At 52.8% G+C, this 19,053-nt stretch overlaps 1 protein-coding gene across 1 annotated transcript in view; it reads left to right on the forward strand.

The window, feature by feature from the left end:
• The window catches only part of NKAIN1 (sodium/potassium transporting ATPase interacting 1), a 177,944-nt gene that overhangs the window by 143,960 nt on the left and 14,931 nt on the right, over positions 1-19,053 (forward strand). Inside the window, exons 4-5 of the mRNA XM_039511833.1 lie at positions 14,704-14,901; positions 18,981-19,041. Coding sequence (XP_039367767.1) covers positions 14,704-14,901; positions 18,981-19,041 — 259 coding nt within the window. The remainder of the gene's footprint in view (positions 1-14,703; positions 14,902-18,980; positions 19,042-19,053) is intronic.

The raw sequence follows: 19,053 nt of genomic DNA on the forward strand, positions 1-19,053 counted from the left end.
CCAGGAGTCCTGCCTAAGCCACATGCTCCTTGTGTGACCTTGGGGAAGTCACTTAATCTGCCCTGTGCCTTGGTTCCCTATCTGTAAAGTGGGATGATACTTCCCTACTGCACAGCGGTGTTGGGAAGATAAAGCTCTATCGATGGTGGTGACGTGCTCAGACTCTGCGGGGATAAGGATTTAGCTGCACCTCAGTTGTCACCTGCAACATCACCTGGCCTCCTCACACACAGCTCTGGTGGTGTCCCTCAGCCCTGACTTGCAGCACCGCCAGCTATCCCAGTCCTGAGCTGCAGCTGGTCAAAGCATTTCCAGTGGGACAGCTTTTGGCTGGACCATGAGAGAGACACGGTAGGTGAGGAACTATCTTTTATTGGACCCACCTCCGTTGGTGAGAGAGACAAGCATTCAAAAGCGTGTCTCCTTCACCAGCTGAAGTGGGTCCAATGAAGGATGTTTCCTCCCCCACCTTGCCTCTCTCATATCCTACAACAACACTGAAAACAACCGTTGGAAAATGGGGATTCAATGAATTTGGAAAGTTTTGCAGGAAGGGAGCGATTTTGTCAAAATTTTTGTGGGAAATTAACTAAATGTTTCATTTCAATAAGGTCAAAATGTTTTGTTTCGACGTCATCATTTTGACTTGTAGAGTGTATTGTATTAGGCAAAACAATAAAGTCGAAACCTTTTAGATTTTGAGACGGTCGGAACAAAATACTTCCAGAATATTTCTTTTCGTAAAAAATTCTGAGATTTCAGCCAAATTTAGGATGACGCCAAATGTCAAAATCTTGGAATTTCCTGCGGGATGGAAATTCTGGGTTTTGGCCGACTCTATTCTGAGTCTCTCTTAGTGGAGCTTTGTGGCTATGTGGGGAGGGGAAACAAGTGTTGTCTGGGTGAATGTGCCAAGGCTCCAAGCTTGGTTTCTACTTTTAACCTCATCCAGTTTTGCAGAGGTTGGGGTGAAATCCTGGCTCCACTGAGGTCAATAGGAATTTTGCCACTCACTTCAAAGGAGTCCGGATTTCGCTCCATGTCTCCAGAAGTGGAGAGCTGGTGTGTTTCCCCTCCTCCATCTCCTCCCTTCTACGTCCTTTCATCTTCCGTGCTCCTCTCGCTTCATATTACAACCCATGAAAACTGCAGACTTCTTCACTGTGTGTCCAGTGTCACCAGTTCCAGGCATTAGAAACACAGTGCAGACTGCAGAGCAAGCGACGGGTCATGGGCAGATGGGCTAGAGTCCAACGTCACAGGGCTGGAAGGTCTCTGCCACTCGAAGACTCGGCCTCTGTGTACTAAGCCCGTGGCAGGCGGGTGAGCAGGTGAGCACACTGTGCAGCAGAGGAGCCCAGGAGCACTGCACTGCGCACAGTGGCTTGTTATTGTAGGGTTTCTCCTGAGCACAGAGCTGCACACACTGGCTTTTGGGGTAACGCCTGTAGACTGGGCAGCACACGCTGGTTAGCTTTTGTCAAGCTGTCTGTAAGGGCTGGGTAGTGCCCACTAACTCTATTATTAATTAGTATGATTATTACCACAGAGGCTGGGAGCCTCAGTTATGGACCAGAGCCCCATGGTGCTAGGGGCTCTACCGACATAGAGCAAAAAGATGGTCCCTGCGCCAAACTGTTTCCAGACTAAATATAAGACAAGAGACAACAGATAGAGACAGACAGGGAGTACATGGAAACAATGAGACGATAATGGTCAGTATGACAGGCAGTGGTCTCAGTCCAAGGGTTGCTCATGAATCTTGTTCTGGTCACTATTTTTCTCCTCAGAGGTTTGGGGGTGATGGTCTCTCCTCACGGGTTCTGGGGGTGACGGTGTCTCCTCACGGGTTCTGGGGGTGACGGTCTCTCCTCACGGGTTTTGGGTGTGACGGTCTCTCCTCACGGGTTTTGGGTGTGACGGTCTCTCCTCACTGCTTCTGGGTGTGATAGTCTCTCTTCATGGTATTTTAATCTCCTCATGGCATGCAGAAAGCAATGATTTCTCCTCCCAGTGATTTGTATGCAGCGTTTTTTTTCTCTTGATTGCTGCTCCTTGCAACTCTTTCTTTCTGTGGCGTTCTGGTTGCTGTACTTTTGTCCAGCAATAGTTTCTCCTCACACCACCCAAACTGTGATTCTTTCAGACCAGAGATGGTTTCTGCTCACCAGGATTCAACCTATATGATTTCACCCCATGCTGGTTGTTTCCATCCCACATTGACATGACAGAAAGAGTGATTGGGACATGTTGTTCTTTGGTGCCTCTTCTAACAGCATCTGGAGAGCCACCAAACAGGGTGACTCCCATGGTGTTCTGCGGGGACTCATTTCTGGGTCGCAGGGAAGGACGGAGGAATCTCAGTGGATATAGAAGAGCCCCCAAGATAACCTGCTCACCATCAATGGGGCAGAGCTGTGCACTCCTTCCCTGTGACAGCACAGCACCTGCACATCTGGCTGGCAGCATGCATGGAGGGAGGCATACAGAGTAATCTCCCATGTACACCATGCAGGCGACTGTTGCTTCTTTATCTCTTCAAACCAACCACGGCGCCCCCTCCCCAGCCTCCCCGAAAAGGCAGCGAGTGACACTTTCACTAAATCTAAAGGGATGTGTGCATTTAGTGGTGATGGCGAAATCACTCTCTGAAACACCAGCTCCATTTACCCACCCGACAGAGATGGATAGCGCTGCTGGCTCTCCAGTCTGTTACTTAGATCCATCACCATCCCGGGAAGGGCAGAGTGGCGAGGGCGATGGGGTGGGCGGCTTTGGAAGGGAACGAGGCTGCGGATTCGAACGTGGAGTGCAGAGGAGCAAAATGAATGAGACTGATTAATTGGGAATTTCAGGGGGCTCGTTAATCACGCGCTCTCACTTAGCGCTGCCTCAGTTTATGGATTGCATGAATCAGACAACACAATTTCATAAGCCAAGGCTGCAGCTCTCACTGCAGCTGCTGCGGGATCCATCCGTGTGTCACTATAGCGAGAAACAGGCGCAGAACAGGTGGTTACAGCCAGAAAGGGGGCTGTGTACAGCTCCTTGTCACTCAGCACAGTGACTCCTGTGCATCTCTGAGGCCTGGGTGCTTTCCTGGCATAGCTACATCAGTTCGACCCTCCAGGGACTATAGCGCTATAGTGTGGACGCTGCAGTGACGGAATAGGGTGCAGGAACGCCACCTCCCTGACCGGAGGTAGCTAGGACAATGGAATCATTCATCCATCGCCCGAGTTGCTCTACACCGGGTGGTAGGCCGGCACAGCGACGTCGCGCAGGGGGGTGGATTTTTCACACAGTGAAGTCCGTCAAAATGTTAAGTCTAGCTCAGACTTTAGGAGTGTGAAACAATCACTCCCCAGCTGACATGGCTATGCCAGCAAAACTCCAGTGTAGATGCGGTTGTGCTGGCAGAAAAAACATTCGTTAGCTGGTAGAGCTTATTTCTTTGCAGAGCTGATGTAAATTCTACCGGCAAAATCACTCTTTTGCTGGTATAAGCTGCTTCTCCGCTAGCTGGCTGTGCCAGTATCGCTCTCTCTGTGCAGTTATACCCACAAACCATTTCTAGTGTAGACAAGGCCTCTCATTTGGCTGGAGTGGACACATTTTACACTGACCAGCCCTGCAGAGTGAATCCAGCTACAGGACAGAGAGCTGGAGATGACTCTGCCTTACACACCAGCAGCAACAGAATTGTCTGCGGTCCTCAGCTTGCCGAGATCCTGATTCTCCATCACCCTGTGCTTCATACCATCATTCGCCCCAGGGCAGAGTGAGTGCAAGGGGGTAGGAATCCATCAGAATGGTGGTGTTTTGCACGCACTTTGCACTGGTGTAAATGATATTGCAGTGCAATGAAGAATCGGCCCCTTTGTTACTGTTGATGCTCCTAGAGGGGAAGTGGCATGAACTGAGCTTGGTATTTCAGATATCAGGTTGTGCCTGTCGTGCAAGCAGTGGGACAAAACTCTTTGGGACGTGGGATAGGTTTGAATTCCTTCTGTACTATATCATGCATGTACCTAGGGTGCTGTATGTGCAACTCTTATTAATACTTGATCTTTATATAGCACGTGTCAGGCTTTAGGACTATGCATGGAAGTGCAGGGCTATTCTGCTGACTCACCAAGCAGTCAGAACAGGTGGGTCCCATTAGAACACACATGGGCAGAAGTCTAAAAGGCTGAGATGAGTCTCTCTGCGATGAGTGAGAGCAAGAGGGAGGTTAGAAGAACATGACTGCATGTACTGTCATTTCCTGAGTCAGATGAAGTTTCTGTTTGTAGGTACATTGGCCACCCTTAGAACGTGGTTACTTACGCTGGCAGTCATTAATAATGATAATTACCCTGTGCGTGTATGTGCTGTTAGGAGCAATTTGGGGAATCAAGAGCTTGTGAACAGTTGAACCTTCAAAGCCCAGCGTAGCCTTCTGCTAACACTGATAGGCAGGGAAGCATCCTGGAGAGTTGGAAATATCAACTGTAAATTAATTTTTGTTGTGTTAATGGTTTTGAGAAATCAGCAGACACTCGCAGTGTCTATTTCCAGCAGCCAGCTAGAGCCCTCGCTGCCTGTCGGAAGGAGTTGGGAAACTAACCTAGCGCCGATCAATAGCCAGCCTCCTTTGGCGCTAAAACAAAGCGCTCTGCAGCGTTAGCCCCACGTCTCAGCTCTGCTGCTCCTGCTTTCAGGCCTGGTCCAGCTCTCCCTGAAGTTCATAGGAGCCTTTCCATGGGAATCAGCGTGGGTCCCTTAATCTGCCACTGCACCTAGTCATTCACCTTCAGCCCCCAGCTGGGTGGAGACCAGGAGACTGGGCAGACAGAAGAAGCTGCTAATGAAACATGGCTGCAGCAGAGCCAGGGCTTGTGTGAAGTGCCCTGGAGCCGTGCTGGCTCTTGTGCAGCTTAGGAGCACTGCAGGGTGCCCTGCTGCTGCCTTGCTTGCAGCCCAGTCAGTGCATGTCAGAAACATCCGGACAGATGGAAAAGCTCAGGGACTGTTGTGTGAAGCTGGAGATACTGCTGAGAGTGCAGAGCAGAGCAGGATAGTTGTTCTCCAACGGGGGGGAGCTTGCTTCTGATGATGAGATTGGGGGACTGGCTGATGGCCAGAAGAGGGGGCATCCCAACCCACCAGCCGCGCCAAGCTGCCCATAGAGCAGGGCACACCAACCCCAAGAGGCACCAGATCCTGCCAGACCAACAGATGTAAAACTTGCAGCCATATCTCCACTGCCACAGTGATCAGCACTCCCCACAACACACCTTTCAAGATCTATGGGTCCTACATTCAGTGCATCAGATACCCCAAAAACAACTGTGTAGGTGAAATCAGACAGTCACTGCGCTCTCGAATGAACTCACCCAGGAAAACGATCAAAGATGGAAGCACCCTATCACCCATGGGCCAACACTTTTCTCAAAGCGATCACTCCTCATCTGACCTCTCTGTCCTCGTCCTCAAAGGAAACCTGCACAACGCCCATCTGGTCTGACCTCCTGCACATTGCAGGCCACAGAACCTCGCCCACCCACTCCTGAAATAGACCCCTAACCTCTGGCTGAGTCACTGAAGTCCTCAAATCAGGGTTTAAGGACTTCAAGTTACAGAGAATCCACCATTCACACTAGTTTAAACCAGCAAGTGATCTGTGACCCCAGGCCCCATGCTGCAGAGGAAGGCAAGAACCCTCCAGGGTCTCTGCCCACCTGACCTGGGGGAAAATTCCTTCCCACCCCCAAATATGGTGATCAGTTCGACCCTGGGCACGTGGGCAAGACACCATAGGCACCGACTCCGTGGGTGCTCCGGGGGTGGAGCACCCACAGAGAAAAATTAGTGGGTGCTCTGCACCCCCCGGCAGCCAACCTTCCCCCCATCTTCTCCTTCCCCCCAAGCACACTGTGTCCCCGCTCCTCCACCTACCTCCCAGCACTTCCTGCTGTTTGGTGGCATTAGCACACTCCAGGAGTGGGGAGGAGGGGGACGTGGCGTGCTCAGGGGAGGAGGTGGGGAAGAGGCAGGGCCGGGGATTTGGGGAAGGAGTTGGAATAGTGGCAGGGAGGGGGCGGAGTTGGGGCGGAGACTTTGGGGAAGGGGTTGGAATGGGGGCCGGGAATGGGTGGGGCCTCATGGAAGGGTGGGAGTGGGGTGGGACTGGACGGGGGGGTCGGCGCCTATGAGCCAGACCCCTGGGAAATATTTCCCTGTAGTAACTCAGAGCCCCCTCCCCCAGCTAGTGTCCCCTCTTTGGCCCTTGGAGATATTTGCTGCTAGCTGTTGCAGATCGGCTCCATGCCATTGTAGGAAATCCCATCATACCATCCGCTCCATAAATTTATCAAGCTCAGTCTTGAATCCAGGTAGGTTTTTTTCCCCTCACTGCTCCCCTTGGAAGGCAGTTCCAGAACTTGACTCCTGTGATGGTTAGAAACCTTTATCTAATTTCAAACCAAAGGTTGCTGATGGACAGTTTATATCGAGCTTGGGAATTTAAATTCATATCTCTGCTACACACTAATAATCACGGTCTCACCAGAGACACTGGTTTTATGGCTCATTACAACAATTTGTAACCTGCTAACTCTCTTCTGTCCTGCAACTGCACAGGTGTTAATTGCGCACTTCATTTTAAGTGGTTTCATGCAGCATGTGTTAACCCCTTATGCTTAATAATCTGTCCCTCCTTGTATATAGCTGTGACGCTTTGGTTACTTTTTCCAGACCGGAAGAAGAGCTCTGTGTAAGCTCAAAAGTTTGTCTCTGCCACCAACAGAAGCTGGTTCAGTAAAAGATATTCCCTCCCCCCGTGTTGTCCCTCAAATATCAGGAATGTCACATAAAATCTTCCCTAGCTTTTGGTAGATGGCTCATTCAAGGTCTTGGAAATTTGGTCTCTGAGATTTCTCAGGCTTAGCAGAAGTGGCAGTAACATGAATTCTTTAACAAAGACAATTATCCTCCGAAGTATTTCCTAGGTATTTGAATTAAATACACATTAACAAACAACAACACACCACGGCAAAGAGTTTTAAGCAGACTGAATAATAATAACTTCTCTGTTTGTTAGGATTCACTAGCATGGTGTTTCTCATGTCACGGTTCTACCAGTTTTCCAGTTAGCCATAGAGTCTTCCAGGAAAACTAGAGTCAAAAAGAATTCTGTTCTGAATGTGGCTGCACGAACCGGGCCTGTTTGAAAAGGTCACAAGTGGGCAATGGAGGCTGGAATCATGGAGCCAGAGTCAACATTTCGCTAGTGACTGAGAGCTGGTAGGTCGGGTGGGGATAGGTCAGAACATGAAGACACGTAGCTCGTGTTCGATGTGCTGTGTAAGAGGGAGCCAGGGAAGGGATGCAAAGAGCGAGGTGATGTGGAACCAAGCAACGGGCTAGGAGAACGATCTTTTAGCAGCATCCTGAACGGATGGGAGCAGGGCGAGACTGCCTTTGCCAGGGCCAAAGAGGAGGATGCTGCTGTAACTGAGAGGAGAGATGATAAGTGCCGGGGTGAGATTTTTAGCTGTGTGGATGGATAGGAAAGGCCGTGTCTTGGAGACGTAATACAGAAAGAACTGGCAAGCCTTAAGCACAGCCTGGCTGTGAGGACCTAGAGAGACGTCCGAGTGGAAGATGACGCCCAGATTACGGGCCTGAGTGACAGGAAGGGGATGGTGTTGTCTGCGGTTTCCAAGAAAGGAGGCGGTGGGTGGATCTTGGCGGGACGATTAGAAGCTCTGGTTTATCCATGTTGAGCTTGAGCTGATGGCTGGACACGAGGCGATATCAGAGAGACAGGCTCAGATGTTTAGTTTGGACCAGCGTTGCTTGCCAACTTTCTAATTGCACAAAACCGAACACCCTGGCCCCACCCCTGCCCCGAGGCCCCATCCCTGCCCTGCCCCTTCTCTGAGACCCCACTCACTCCAGCCCCCCTCTCTCCCCCACCCTCCCTCACTCTCACTGGGCTGGGGCAGGGGCTGGGGTGCTGGAGGGGTGAGGGCTCCAGCTGAGGGTGCGGGCTCCAAGGTGAGGCCAGAAATGAGGGGTTCGGGGTGTAGGAGGGGGCTCTGAGCTGGGACAGGGGTTTGGAGCATGGGAGCGGGCTCAGGGCTGGGGCTGGGGCAGGGGGTTGAGGTGCGGGAGGGGGTGTAGGCTCTGGCAGGGAGTGTGTGGGCTGTGGGGTGGGGCCAGGGATGTATTTGGGCTGCAGGAGAGGGGTCCAGGCTGGGGCAGGGGGTTGGGGTGATGGAGGGGGTGAGGGCTCCAGCTGAGGGTGCGGGCTCCAGGGTGAGGCCAGAAATGAGGGGTTCGGGGTGTGGGAGGGGGCTCTGAGCTGGGGCAGGGGTTTGGAGCATGGGAGCGGGCTCAGGGCTGGGGCTGGGGCAGGGGGCTGAGGTGCAGGAGGGGGTGTAGGCTCCAGCAGGGGGTGTGTGGGCTGTGGGGTGGGGCCGGGGATGTGTTTGGGCTGCAGGAGGGGGCTCCAGGCTTGGGCAGGGGGTTGGGGTGCTGGAGGGGCTTCCGACCTGGGGCAGGGGGTTCGGAGTGCAGGCTCCGGCCAGGCGGTGCTTACCTCAGGTGGTTCCCTGCCTGCCCTGGCTCCATGCTGCTCCCAGAAGCAGCCGCATGTCGGGCCCCTAAGGCTGTTTAGGAGGTGTACTCTGGCTTTAAAAAATATCCTGGAACTCTGCGAGGAGGTTGTATTGGGGCGAGGGAGATTGGAACGAGTTTGGACCTCAGGCTGCAGGGGCCTGATTCTCTTGTGCTTGGTACCTAGTGTTGTTATATACATCAATCAATGCAAAGTGGGCGTACAACCCGCTCACAATGGTAACAAGCGCTCTGCTTCAAACGACTGCACAAGGCAGTGGAGAAACAGGCCCTGGGATCTCACAGGAGCGAAGCAAAAGCGCATATTGTGCAAAGATGGGGCACTGCTGCTGTTTGCATGAAGGCTCCCTGCAGTTGGAGCAATAAATCTCAGCAAAAACGTTATGTTAACATTAAATTATTAATAAAAGTTTGTGTTGTTAAAATTAACGGCAGCAGGGAGAGCTGTAAACTGGTGTTCAGAAGAAGCAGGGGAATCTTACGCTGTCAAAGAGCTGGAATGCAGAGAAATAGGCACAAGGATAAGCAACGGGTGTCCAGAGACTAGGGTCTGCTCCACACCCCCCCCAATGTGTCGCTGCAGGATGCCTGGAGTGGTCAGTCCTCTCTTTTGGCAATCGCTAGACGATGCTGCCACGATAATATTTTGAAGTTTTTAAAATCCAGGTTTTTCATGAATCCACCTTAGATGTTGGAAGGTGAAATTTCTCTTTGTGGGATTTTTTTTCTCTCCCTCAGACCACAACCCGCTGTTTTGTTATCGTGGGGCTGCCCTGGGCTGTGCAGACTTGGGAGCAGGCGCCTTGGGAGTCAAGGCACCTCAGGAAGGGCACCTGCTGGTTTGTTATTGTAGGGTTGTGGATGTGGAGACTGGATGCTTGTTTGAAACGCTCTGAGCCTCCTGAGTCTGCAGGGCTGGGTTATTAATCCTCTTTGCTAAAGAGGTGTCACGTCCCTGAGATTTCTGCTATTCCCACTTGTGCTTGGCCTGCGGCAGGCTCTCTTGTCTTTGTCTCGTTCTGGGCGTAGTTCAGTTCTTCCCGTTTCAGCCGGGGATGGGGCAGGCTGCGCAGAAGCCCAGCACACATGGAATCTAAGCTCCCCACGCTCTCCTAACCATCCCAAACATTGGGTGGCTTTTGCTGTATGGAGCTGGACTGAGACCTACACATACAGGCTGCGGCTCAGACACATGCAGCTTATTGTGGGCATGTCAGCGGCATCTGCAGAAATGTGAGGGGCCCTCCTTTGTGTCCCCCAAACGGTATTGTTCTTATTAAATAATAAAAAGAGCCCCCCAGCTCTTATCTAGTGCTTTTCATCAAGAGATCCCACAGTGCTTTACTAAGTCAGTATCATTTCCCTATTGTACAGATGGGGAAACTGAGGCACGGAGCAGTGACGTGCCTTGGTCAAGGTCGCCCAGCAGCAGAGTGAGGAATAGACCCTGGATCTCCTGTGCCCGGCTAAGTGTTCTGTCTTCAGGTGTCCCTGGCTATTCATCTGCCACGTGTTGCTGCTTGGGAAATTATTTAGTTTCCCCCATGAAAATTTTCAGTGAAAATGAGAAAAGAAAAAAAATCTGCCTTTCACTGAAAAACCTCAAAACCAAAACACTGACGGTGCTTTTTTTTGTGGCTTCTGACAACCCCAAACCCAAACTTTTGGCTTTAAATAAAAAATGGTGCCGAATGTTTTTGGTTGCTGAAAACTGGGGGGGAAATACCGTTTTTAAAATAAATAAAGGTCTGTCGCAATGTATGCGCATTTAACATGCATGATTTCAGCTTTATGCTGAAGGGCCAGATTCCCGGGGGCGTGGTCTCAAGTGGAAGAGGCGTGGCCTCTCAAGATTTAAAGGTCCAGGGGCACCAGCTGTGGCTGGGAGTCCCATGGCCTTTAAATCACCCAGGGGGCTCCCAGCTGCAGAGGTGGCTGGTTGCCCCTGGGGCGAACCAAAGGGCCCGAGGCTCCAGCCACCGTGGAGCTCCGGGCCCTTTAAATGCCACCCCAGCCCAGCCGCCGGAGCTGCGGGCGGGATTTAAAAGGCTTGGGGATATAATTTTCAGTATATGTGGTTTTCGCTTTACGTGATAACCGCAGAACGGAACCCCCGCATATGATAAGACTTGCCTGTACCCATTTTTTGGTCAAAACCGATTTTCTTCACAAAACAATCCTTTTTGACAAAAACCCCGATTTTTGTCCCAAAAAAATGGGAATGTTTTGTCAGCGCACTAAGGGGCTGCTCATTGCTAGACTGCCCTGGGTCCGGATCCTGAACTCAGGGCTTGGTGCTGCATGTTTGGTGCTCCTGGCAGTGCTTAGAGAGGCTGCTGTGGTTTAACATCAGACACAAAGCAGAGCTGGGACATATGCACCGTACTGAAGTGGCTCTCTGCTCCTGAACCTGTGCGTGCGCACACACACACACACACACACACACACCGTGCTCTCAATGCCGTGGAGGCCTCTCTTCTCTTCGGGGAACCCTCCCACAGCAACGCTTTCAGATGCGAGCGTTCCCTGTGGCTGCACCCAAACAAAGCCTGGCTGCAGGAGAGCTAAGTCCAATCTGTTCTTCTGCCCTGTGAGCAGGGGCAACTGTGTTGATCGTGCCGTGCGTTCATCTGGTCACTCCTGGAAGGGTGCCCCAGCCCACATATCGTTGGCTCTATTGAATTTCAGCTTTGCATCTTGTGAGTCTGCTATCAGGCGGGTGCAGGTGCTGGGCTGGGAGGATTAGAGAAGCAGCATCTTATCCTTCCCTTGGTGACAGCCCAAAGCCGTGTCTTGCAGAGCCAGGCCTGCTGTGTATGAAGTAGAGATCTGAAAGCTCAGGGAGATCAACCATGGAGAGCCCCAAAGCATGTTAATGGGCTTACCAGGCAGAGAAATCCAGGAGCAAAACCTTCGTGGTGGGGGTCTGTGTGTCCTGTGCTGCCCAGTGCAATCAAACCATGCCAGGGAGAAGGAGAATCCATCTGCATCTCAGAACCAAGAAATGGACCTGGCCAGGGGCTTTGCTGGAGTGTTATGGTGCTGGTTCTCCAGGTGCTGAGTGTCCCTGTGTAACCCACTGTAGCAGGGTGGTTATCCACTCCTGCCCTTTGGGGCTTAAAACAGCCCAGGAGAGGGCTATGGCTAGGGCAAGAAGGGCTTAAGAGCTGCAGCTCTAAAAGCTGGGCTGATTGGGGAAGCGGCCGCAGCTGGGCCACACCCTAATCAGGCCACAGCTGGCCTGTATAAAAAGGCCAGGGAAGCCAGGAGCCCAAACAGTCTCCCTCTGCCTGTAGAGGGAGAAGGGCCTGGCTGTAGGAAGCTGGACCCAGGGTACCTGAGTGGAGCAGGGCTGGGGAGCTCCAGCCTGGAAAGCCCCAGGCTGCGGCCTAGCAGAAGGCCAAGAGGTTCTGGGAGCTGCAGGGGGCAGCCCAGGGGTAGGCAAAGGCAGCAGGTCCAAACCCTTTGCCTATGACGAGTGGCTGATACTGCAGCCTGCCCCAGGGCGTGGGGGCTAGATGGACACTGGGCAGTAGCCAAAACTGAGGCAAAGTGGGGATAGTGGGTTGGGGGTTCCCCAGGGAGGGGAGACCCAGATTGGTGGGGTATTGCCAGGGGGCAGCACCCCAGTTAAAAGGGCACCGGGGTCCAGAGAGGGACACGGGGGCCAGAGGACAGGCGGATCACCGGCCTGCAGAGGGCGCTCCTGGCTGGAAAAGAGCTAATTCCCAGGAGTCACCAGCAGGAGGCGCCGCAGGGGTGAGTCGGCATGTCTACACCCACACACCTGCTGGGTGCCATGTTCTGTCTCTGGTGGCACCGAGGTGACTTAGTGCAGGGGTGGCCAACCTGTGGCTCCGGAGCCGCATGCGGCTCTTCAGAAGTTAATATGCAGCTTCTTGTATAGGTGCCGACTCCGGGACCGGAGCTACAGGCGCCAACTTTCTACTGCTCAACCCCATGCTGCCCCCACTAAACCCCTTACCCCAAGGCCCCTGCTCCTTCCCGCCCCCTCCTTCACCTGCTGCACCCTTGCTCCTCCACCCCAGAGCCTCCTGCACACTGCGAAAGAGCTGATTGCAGCGGTCAGGCGGCATGGGGCGGAAGGGGGAGGCGCTGATCGGCAGGGCTGCTGGTTGGCTGGGGGGGCGGGGAGGGGGGGGCTGACGTATTACTGTGGCTTTTTGGCAATGTCCATTGGTAAATTCTGGCTCCTTCTCGGGCTCAGATTGGCCACCCCTGATTTAGAGAGAGTGAAATGAGTGTGCTCTCCAGCCTGAGCTAAGAGCTGGTTGGCTTTTAGCTCATGTGGTAGCAGCTCATGCACTAAGCTCCAGAAGTCCCCGGTTTGATCCTGCCCGTCGATGACCAGGGTCTGTTGGCGTTACATGTGCTCTGGCTATCTGGTGAGTTTTGCATGGTGTAGCCCAGGGATCCCCAACGCGGTGCCCATGGGCACCATGGTGCCCACCGGGGTGTTTAAGTGTGCCTGCGTACTGAGATGAGCATCTGCCAAAATGCCGTCGACAAGCTGCGTCATCCAGAGGCGTTGCCGCTGAAATGCTGCTGATTTTCGGCAGTATTTCAGCGGCGACGCCTCTGGATGACGCTACTTGTCGGTGGCATTTCAGCAGTGACGCCTGTTGACATTGACGCTTGTCGGCGGAATTTTGGCAGATGCTCGTCCTCCGCCACGGTCCTCCATGGCTCGTCATCCGGCGCCTGCCAGACAAAAAAGCTTGGGGACCACTGGTGTAGCCAGTGCTGAGAGAACCTGCAACGGTCCCTTTGCACAGCTGGAGGTACAGGTGCTGCTTGCGCAAAGGAACTAATCCTGGGGCTTGCTGGGATCTCAAAGATGCCGCAGTGTCCTCAGCTCCCAGGCGCTTGCATGCGCAGTGATTGTACAGCATGCAGCTGCCCCTCTCCGGTGCTGCTGGAGCCCTTTGGGAGGAAATGGGAGCACAGGGCTGGCTGGCTGGAGACGAGGGGCTCAGTCCTCAGCTGGTGTAAATCGACAGAGCCCCATGGAAGTCAGTGGAGCTCCTCTGGTTCTCACCAGCTGGGGTCCTTGGGTCTCATCCCTGCTGTGCCCTGGGTTCTCGGTGCGGCCTTGGGCAAGTCAGCTAACGTCTCTGGACCAACTCTGTGCATAGTAACGTGTGTGACTGTGGAGTCACTCCAGGGAAGTAGCTCTAGATTTACGCTGATGAGACAGAGAGCAGAACGTGGCAGAGCAGAACGTGGCCAGGTTCCCCATTTGACAGGGGTTATAAGGCTAAATTCCTGAACTGCTCTAAACTGAGACCCGTGAATAGAAGATGCTAGAGAAGGGCCGCGGCGCTGCTAATTATTAATCAATCAGATTGGGGATGCACGGAGAGATGTAGTAGCGATGCGCTATACGAATACGATTCATCGTTCGGTGCAGAAGTACGTGTGGACGGTACTGTAACGCTCCGTCCCGTGGGGCAGGGCATGGCACCAGCGGGGTTAGAACATGGGCTTTCTGGACTTTAATGCCTGAGCCCCTACTGCCTGCACTGAAAGGCCCAGGCCTGCTGGCTGACGCTGTAGCGGGCTCGTCAGCCCGTCTGTGACCCAGCCACTGCATGAGGGGGCAGAGCACTACACTGAGTGGGTTACGGGTCCCTTCCCCTGTGAAGCCTTGTTCCTCTTGGCGCTGCTTTGGGGAGTGGACCTGCAGCTCCCACTGACTTCACCGAGAGTTGGGAGGGCTCCACACCTCTGAAAATCAGGCCTTTGATGGTTTGTTTTGGGTGCCATTGTCTCCATATGGAGACGTGGGTTCGAATCCCTCCGCTGACACCATGTAGCAATTACAGAGAACCAGGACACAGTGATCAGGGTGAATGCGAGACTGTCTTTATTTTCTGCTTACACAGATCCTTACTTCCTCGCTGGGTGCCTCCTAGTGGCCACCCTGAATAGAGGCTCTACATGTTCAAACCAACACCATCCTACCCCGGGAATCAGGGGTGCCCTCTCCTGGGGAATGGTTCCTGCAGAAGGGGGTGCCTGATGCTGTGCTTGTGTCCCCATGTTCCTCTCCCACAGGACCGGGACTTCATCATGACCTTTAATACCTCGCTGCACCGCTCGTGGTGGATGGAGAATGGGCCCGGCTGCCTGGTGACACCGGTGATGAACTCAAACCTGGCCCCCGAGGACCATCACGTCATCACTGTCACCGGATGCCTGCTCGATTACCAGTACATCGAGGTAGTGAGCAGCGCCATGCAGATATTCCTTGCGGTAAGGGGAGCCAGGGTTTGCCTCGGATCTCGTGTCCCTCCCGTGTGATTCCTGAGTGAGGAATAGCAAAGATCCTGGGTCTGATGCACAAGATTTGACTCCATGGGAGTTACTCCTGGTTTCAAGTGAGAAGAGAATCAAGCCTACTGGGTGTAAACCCAATGTAACGCCACCAGAGTAAGGGATTGCAGCCTGTGTAGCCATACCCGAGATAGCTGTGATCTAGCCAGCTCCAATAACAACAGCAGTGAAGCCACAGCAGCCCAGGCGACCACTGCTTGAGTAGGTACCCGTGGTCCTAGGTGGGTAGGGCCAGCCTGTGCCCCCAAGGCTTCACTGCTGGTGTTACTCAAGCTAGTTGATCAAATCAGTCACACCGGTGACTGCAGTGTAGACATGCCCTTAGTGGGCCTGACACTCCCTTACCCTGCACTTGTACAGGGTGAAAAGAGGTGATCTGCACACTGTGCCATGGGGTAGATTCCTGTGTTCCTAGATGGCTACACACAGCGCAGGGCAATCGAGAGCCAGCCAGCTCACTGAGAACATATCCTGGCCAGTCATCTGTTACTGACCTTCCCAGAAATTACCCTGTACCATCGCTAGCGCTGAATGGCTGTAACACTGCAGCCCAGAGTCAGCTGCATTTCAGGGGTGAGGGACCCCTACAGAAACACAAACTTAGCATTCGTTATGAAGGTGGAGGATTGGGAGGCTGAGACATGGGACTTGTGTCTGAATCCAAATTTCCCCCAAAGTTCTGGAGCATTTGGATTCAATGTGTTCTAGTTCTGGCCTGTGCTAAAGCCAAGCCCAGAACTGAATCTGGATCAGAACTTCCCCAAAAGACACAGGAGACTTTGCCCTCCAGAACTGGGGTTCTGGGCCTGTCCTTATTAAGGATCCCCTTTAACTGTGCATAATGCAGCTGTGATTCCATTCAACATAAACCAACAGGGTGAAGTTCGACACACCGGGATGGCCCCCAGAGGGGGTCGTGCTCTTAATGGATGTCAAGTAAAACTGGGCAAAGCGCTATGCATTTAAAAAAAAAATTTTAAACACATTTTTTTAAAAAAGTAAAAATCCTCCATTTCCACTCAGCTGTGATGTACCATTCCGGGGCTTGTGTTATTGTATGATACCCTCGCATCTGTGGCACCCACAGAAACCCCTCGAGGAGCTGAAATGCTGTAGAGTGATCAGCCCACATCCTCAAAGGTATTTAGGCGACTCACTCCCTTTGGAATCAGTGGGAGCTAGGCACCTACGGTGGCTGAAGTCATTTCAATCCCTTCCCGCTCCCAAAAGCCACCACTTAGAGGCTGTTGGGCCCATGTTATTTTCAAAGTGAAATGGGGAGGTGTGGTGGGAACTGGTACTGATCTTTAAAAAATACCAAAACAGCAATTCGGGGTGTTCTTCTCTGGTAAATGTATCTCTAGTCCCTAGTTAAATCATGGAATGAATAATAGCAAGAGGTGTGGGGGAAGGACTTAAAGATCTGGGGTGGAATTCACCCTTATACAGAAGACCATCACAAAGCACACTTAACTCCTCTGCACCTGGTAAATTTCCCTCTAGCACAGTGGTCCCCAACGCAGTGCCTACGGGTGCCATGGTGCCCGCCGGGGCATCTATGTGCACCTGCATACTGGCCGGCGGACAAGCATCCGCCAAAATGCCGCCGAAAAGCGGCGTCATCTAGAGGCGTCACTGCCGAAATGCCGCTGATTTTCAGCAGCATTTTGGCGGCGATGCCTCTTGACGTCACCACTTCTCGGTGGCTCGTCGTCCGGCGCCCACCGCCCGGAAAAGGTTGGGGACCACTGCCCTAGCCGATAACAGAGCCATGAGCATTAAGCTGCGTGGATTATAAACCTCCAACTTCGCTCCTTTCCCTTTAGTTTGAATTGTAAAATGAGTGGAAGAAAGGAATGCAGCTGAGGCACTAACATATCTGCGGGCACGAGGCTGGCACATTCCAGCTGGCGACTTCCCGGTGTGTTAGCGTACATTAGCGCCTCGTGCTACAGGGGCGCTGTTGGTAATATAATGTGTCATATCAGCTCGTCTCTGGGCTGGTGGTGCGCGAGGTGTGAACAGCAGAGGAGCAGACAGACCCTGTGCCTGAAAGGCCCCGGAAATGTGCTGTTTCGTGTGTGCGAAGTGTTGACTCAGAAATCATACTCACAATGAGAGCCAACAAAAGAGCTGAGCGACACGTTCCCAGAACCGTGAGGACTGAGGCCACTGCTTTCATCTCCCCGTCTGGCAGCTTCCTACACCAGAGCTGCTAGTGAGTTATCACCAGGCAGAAAGATGCCAGGAGTTTAAGCAATTGTGAACGTGTCCTTGGCTGGGCTGGAAGCAGAAATAATTGCCGGAGAGACACGCTCCCCTTTCGGGGATGCCGGAGGGAAGGTTTTAAAGGAGAGCTGCAAGGCAGGGTTTAAAAACGGGTGCACTTTTATTGCACACTTGTGCACACCCAGCCCTCCCCCATGTCCCCATTAATAACAGCAGGGCTCCCTCGTGCAGCCTCATGAATGACAAGCCCAATAAAAAGAAAAAAAAGTTGAGTGCATCAAGTGCTGATTCACGACTCAGCCTGGCAATGGGGGAGCTGGATGGAGCTGGCAACAGGGCGGACCCAGTCCAAGTGAGACACCAAACATCTGCCAGACGCGCCCTGGGCTGGCTTCTACCAGCCTTGGCAGCAGCAGCCTTTGATTTGGGGTGGGGCCAGGACTCGGAGGGAGTGGGAACTGGGCATGTGAGCTTTGCGAAGGGCCTGCTCCCCATCAGTCTCTGCAGCTTGATGTCTCTGAGCTAATCACAGGCTTCCTGTCGGGTCAACTGGCCTCTCATGCAGGCAGGGTGTGTGGCCTGGCAGGGTCAGAGAGATCTCTCCCTGCATAGTAACCTGCGAGTTCAGTCCTGGTCTCCAGCACAGCCCTCCCACAGCAGCACCGCTCGAGAAATCCGCTCCTGCCTTTGCCACGCCGTGCGGCAGGCCACCTCTGAGGACGCTGGGGGTCAGTGATGAGCCCGTCCTCCATTGAGTCCAGGACCCCAGTGCTTCCTCCAGTCCAGGTGTAAGTGACTCAGGCAATGGGGTCTCCTGCAGACAGAGCCCGTGAAGTGTAAATATTGGAACCAAAGAGAGTTCTGCCCTTGTTCCCCAGTTCCAGCTCCATAGAACAAACTGGAGGGATTTGAAGTGGGGGGGGGGCAGGGGCACAACCCTTCCAGCTCCATCAGAGCCCCATAATTCTGTCTCAAAAGAGCACTCCCTGTCACCCCCACTACGGACTGATGTCACAGCACCCACCTGGCCAAGGTGCTAGGACATACCCCTCCCACTCACCTGCTGAGCGCTTGTGTAAACATACAAGTTGCACCGGTTTGTCTTAAACTGGTTTCTGGACATCCCATCAGAGGACAGGACTAATGCCATGTGACTTAGGTGACCTGTTACCTGCCATGAACAGAGTTGAAAACAGAGCCAAAGGGTAAAATTCATCCCATGCAGAAAACCTGCACCGGGTAGGGCGACCAGATGTCCCGATTTTATAGGGTCAGTCCTGATTTTTGGGTCTTTTTCTTATATAGGCTTCTATTACCCCTCACCTCCTGCCCCAATTTTTCACACTTGCTGTCTGGTCACCCAAGCACCAAGCCTATGCACCACTTATACTTTTGTGCAGCACCTAGCGCAATGGGACACCGTTCTCAGTTGGTCCCGGGCCATTGCCGTAATAGACATGGTTAATAATCGTTAATCACATGTTAGCCCATAGGGTTGAGGATGGACAGCTCTGTGCTGGCCCCTCTGAATTTCACCCAACATGACCAGCTTGTGAAATTGAAATTTACTAAGAAATTTGTAACCTTCTAAATCTGTTTGCAGGTAACTGGTAAGCAAGATAAGGAGATTAAACTGACTTGATAGATTATTCGCTCCAGATAGTCTGCCCGTGTCCACCGCTGCTACTTCTGACCCTGGCTATCTGTCTGGTTTCACATTTCTCGAGTTCCAAATAATTGGCTTTTCTCTCTGTGTTTTTGTTTTGAAGCTCTTTGGATTCGTCTATGCCTGCTATGTCAGCAAAGTGTTTATGGAGGAAGAAGACAGCTGTAAGTGCTTTT

This window comes from Mauremys reevesii, linkage group 23, assembly GCF_016161935.1.
Source record: "Mauremys reevesii isolate NIE-2019 linkage group 23, ASM1616193v1, whole genome shotgun sequence".
In the NCBI taxonomy this organism is placed as follows: Eukaryota; Metazoa; Chordata; order Testudines; family Geoemydidae; genus Mauremys; species Mauremys reevesii.